Source organism: Pipistrellus hanaki (genome assembly GCF_964339955.1).
Source record: "Pipistrellus hanaki genome assembly, chromosome: 1".
NCBI lineage: Eukaryota > Metazoa > Chordata > Mammalia > Chiroptera > Vespertilionidae > Pipistrellus > Pipistrellus hanaki.
In genome coordinates, this window is record NC_140503.1 from 92,297,546 (window position 1) to 92,300,535 (window position 2,990).

The 2,990-nt window shown below is 39.4% G+C and overlaps 1 protein-coding gene across 1 annotated transcript; it reads left to right on the forward strand.

Moving 5' to 3' along the window:
• The first annotated feature begins 736 nt into the window (after nucleotides 1-736).
• LOC311625220 (synaptosomal-associated protein 23-like) lies at nucleotides 737-1,589 on the forward strand. Its single transcript, XM_084889274.1, is given in 2 exon segments — nucleotides 737-1,304; nucleotides 1,308-1,589. Coding segments are annotated over 2 exon segments (633 nt in total). The 5' UTR covers nucleotides 737-833; the 3' UTR covers nucleotides 1,470-1,589.
• The last annotated feature ends 1,401 nt before the right edge of the window (nucleotides 1,590-2,990 follow it).

Genomic DNA, 2,990 nt, shown 5'->3' on the forward strand with positions numbered 1-2,990 from the left:
ACAAGTGTTGGCGAGGTTGTGGAGAAAAAGGAACCCTCGTGCACTGCTGGTGGGAATGCAGACTGGTGCAACCACTGTGGAGAACAGTGTGGAGCTTCCTCAAAAAACTGAAAATGGAACTCCCATTTGACCCGGTAATCCCACTCCTAGGAATATATCCCAAGAAGCTAGAAACACCAATCAGAAAGGATATATGCACCCCTATGTTCATAGCAGCACAATTTACAATAGCTAGGATTTGGAAACAGCCTAGGTGCCCGTCAGCAGATGATTGGATCCAAAAACTATGGTACATCTACACAATGGAATATTATGCTGCCATAAAAAAGAAAAAATTCTCATCATTTGCAGCAACCTGGATGGAATTGGAGTACATCATGCTGAGTGAAATAAGCCAGTCAATGAAAGAGACACACCTCATGATCTCACTTATTTATGGATGATAAAGAACATTATAAACTGAAGAAGCAAAAGATAGATATAGAGACAGTAAAGCAACAAGCAGAGTGTCAAATTACAGTGGGGAGGTTAGGGAGATCTGGGGGAGATAAGAGATCAACCGAAGGACTTGTATACATGCATATAAGTACAACCAATGGACACAAAACTCTGGGGAGGGAGGGCATGTATGGAAGGGGGATGGGAATGGTATATGTACAAAAATAATAATTTAATTTTAAAAAATTATTTTATTTTATTGTTTAAAGTATTAAAAATACCGTGTTTCGATTGGGTCTTGGGTGTCCGAGCGGCTGTGGCCCGGAGAGGAATGACCGGAACTGCTTAAATATCTACATTTCATTGTCTGTGCCTATCAGGAGTTTTAATTCATCATGGATAATCTGTCACCAGAAGAAATTCAGTTGAGGGCTCACCAGGTTACTGATGAGTCTTTGGAAAGTACAAGGAGAATCCTGGGTTTAGCCATTGAGTCTCAGGATGCAGGAATTAAGACTATCACTATGCTGGATGAACAAGGGGAACAACTAAACTGCATAGAAGAAGGCATGGACCAAATAAATAAAGACATGAAAGAAGCAGAGAAGACTTTAACAGAACTCAACAAGTGCTGTGGTCTTTGTGTCTGCCCGTGTAATAGGACAAAGAACTTTGAGTCTGGTAAGGCCTATAAGACAACATGGGGAGATGGCGGAGACAACTCTTCTAACAAGGTAGTATCTAAGCAGCCAGGCCGAGTAACAAATGGTCAGCCTCAGCAAGCAGCCACAGGAGCAGCCAATGATGGGTACATTAAACGTATAACAAATGATGCCAGAGAAGATGAAATGGAAGAGAACCTGAGTTAAGTGGGCAGTATCCTAGGAAATCTAAAACACATGGCCCTGGACATAGGCAATGAGATTGAGGCTCAGAATCGACAAATAGACCGGATCACAGAAAAGGCTGACACCAACAAGGATCGTATTGAAGGTGCCAATGCCAGAGCAAAGAAACTCATTGACAGCTAAAGCACTGCTGTGCTTCTTTACCATTTACTCACTTATCTAGCTCTTCCTGCAGTCATTGCCTTTTCAGAGTTTGAAATTTTGGTTTCACACTCTTCTAATCAGGAGATAAAGTGGAAGAGGGGCAAGGGGTAGCAGCCCAGTTTCTTATTTTCTCTTTTTTTCCTTGAGGGTAGACTGCTGCTTAGCATTCCAATATTTTCTTTCTCAGTTTATACTCTTAGCTTGGTTTTTATACATCATACATAGTGTTGTTTTTCACCCTCCTCATTAACTGAAGTAGGTTCTTCTGCTTTCATGATTTGGAAGCATTGCCAAAGACAGCCATGAAATAGGAAGCTGGGGGCAGGGGTAGGGCAGTGCAAGGAGGAGAAAAGATAAGAGGTTGTTACCTCAGTAAAACCTTCAGGCCACAAAGTAATAAGTTGCATAGCCACAGTAAAGATCTAGTTGGATTTAGATTTTAAGTTACAGTTATTGCTAGTTTAGGCTATTACCTGGTTTTGGAGCTTTTATATACAATATTTTTGTTATACATCACAAGTTTGCAACATTTGCTTCAAAAAAGAATAGGAGGAGTTTTCTTAAAGTGAGTTTAATTCCTGAAGTCTTGATGATTCATATATGTCTGTGATCACATTTCATATTGCACCATACAGGAACACTTTATACAAATGAATGGCTTTTTGTTTTCATATTATTAGTATCATGGTTCTAATTCAAGCCTATTAACCTCATAAGTTTGTCATTAGTCCTTGAAGAAAAATATTTAAGTATGTATTGTAACATGAGAATTTCTGTCTAAAGCAGGGCTTAAAATTTTGGGGGAATGTTTGACAAAATATTTCACATGATTTCAGATTTACGTCAATGCCAAGAATTATGTTTAGATAGTAAAATATAAACTTGTTTTGATCTCAGGTAGAAAAATAATTAGATTACTTTGAGTTTTATGTAGATTTAGACTTTTGAAAAGCTAGAATTCTGTTTAACTAAAATTGATTTGGAAAATTATGCCTTTGTTTTTATTATCGATGATTGCACTATCATTCTTTTAGCCTTGTGTATTGAACTATGTTCAGAATCACACTTGTTTAGATCCTGAACAATGTTATAAGAATCTGGTTGGTATTTGTCACCTTTATTTAAAAGCTGGCACCTGTACACATCAAAACGATTAATGTGGTTTGGTTTGACCACTGCTTGATCCTTACAATTAAATTTTGTAACTAATGGGGGGAAAAAATACCGTGTTTCCCCGAAAATAAAACATCCTTGGAAAATAAGACCTACTTACAGGTTTCCTTCTGAGAGAAATATAAGGCATCCCCCCCAAATAAGGCCCCCCAGGCTCAGTCTCAGAATGAAAATTAATTTACCGTAAACTGGTTGCTAGGGCCGCCCCACTGGCGTCTAGCAACCAGTGACATTACACGGAGTCCTGACGTCACTGCTGTGTGAAGGCGGAGCGGAGCTCGGAGTGAGTGGTGAGCACAGGGCGGGAGAGAGGAGGAGACTTTGGCT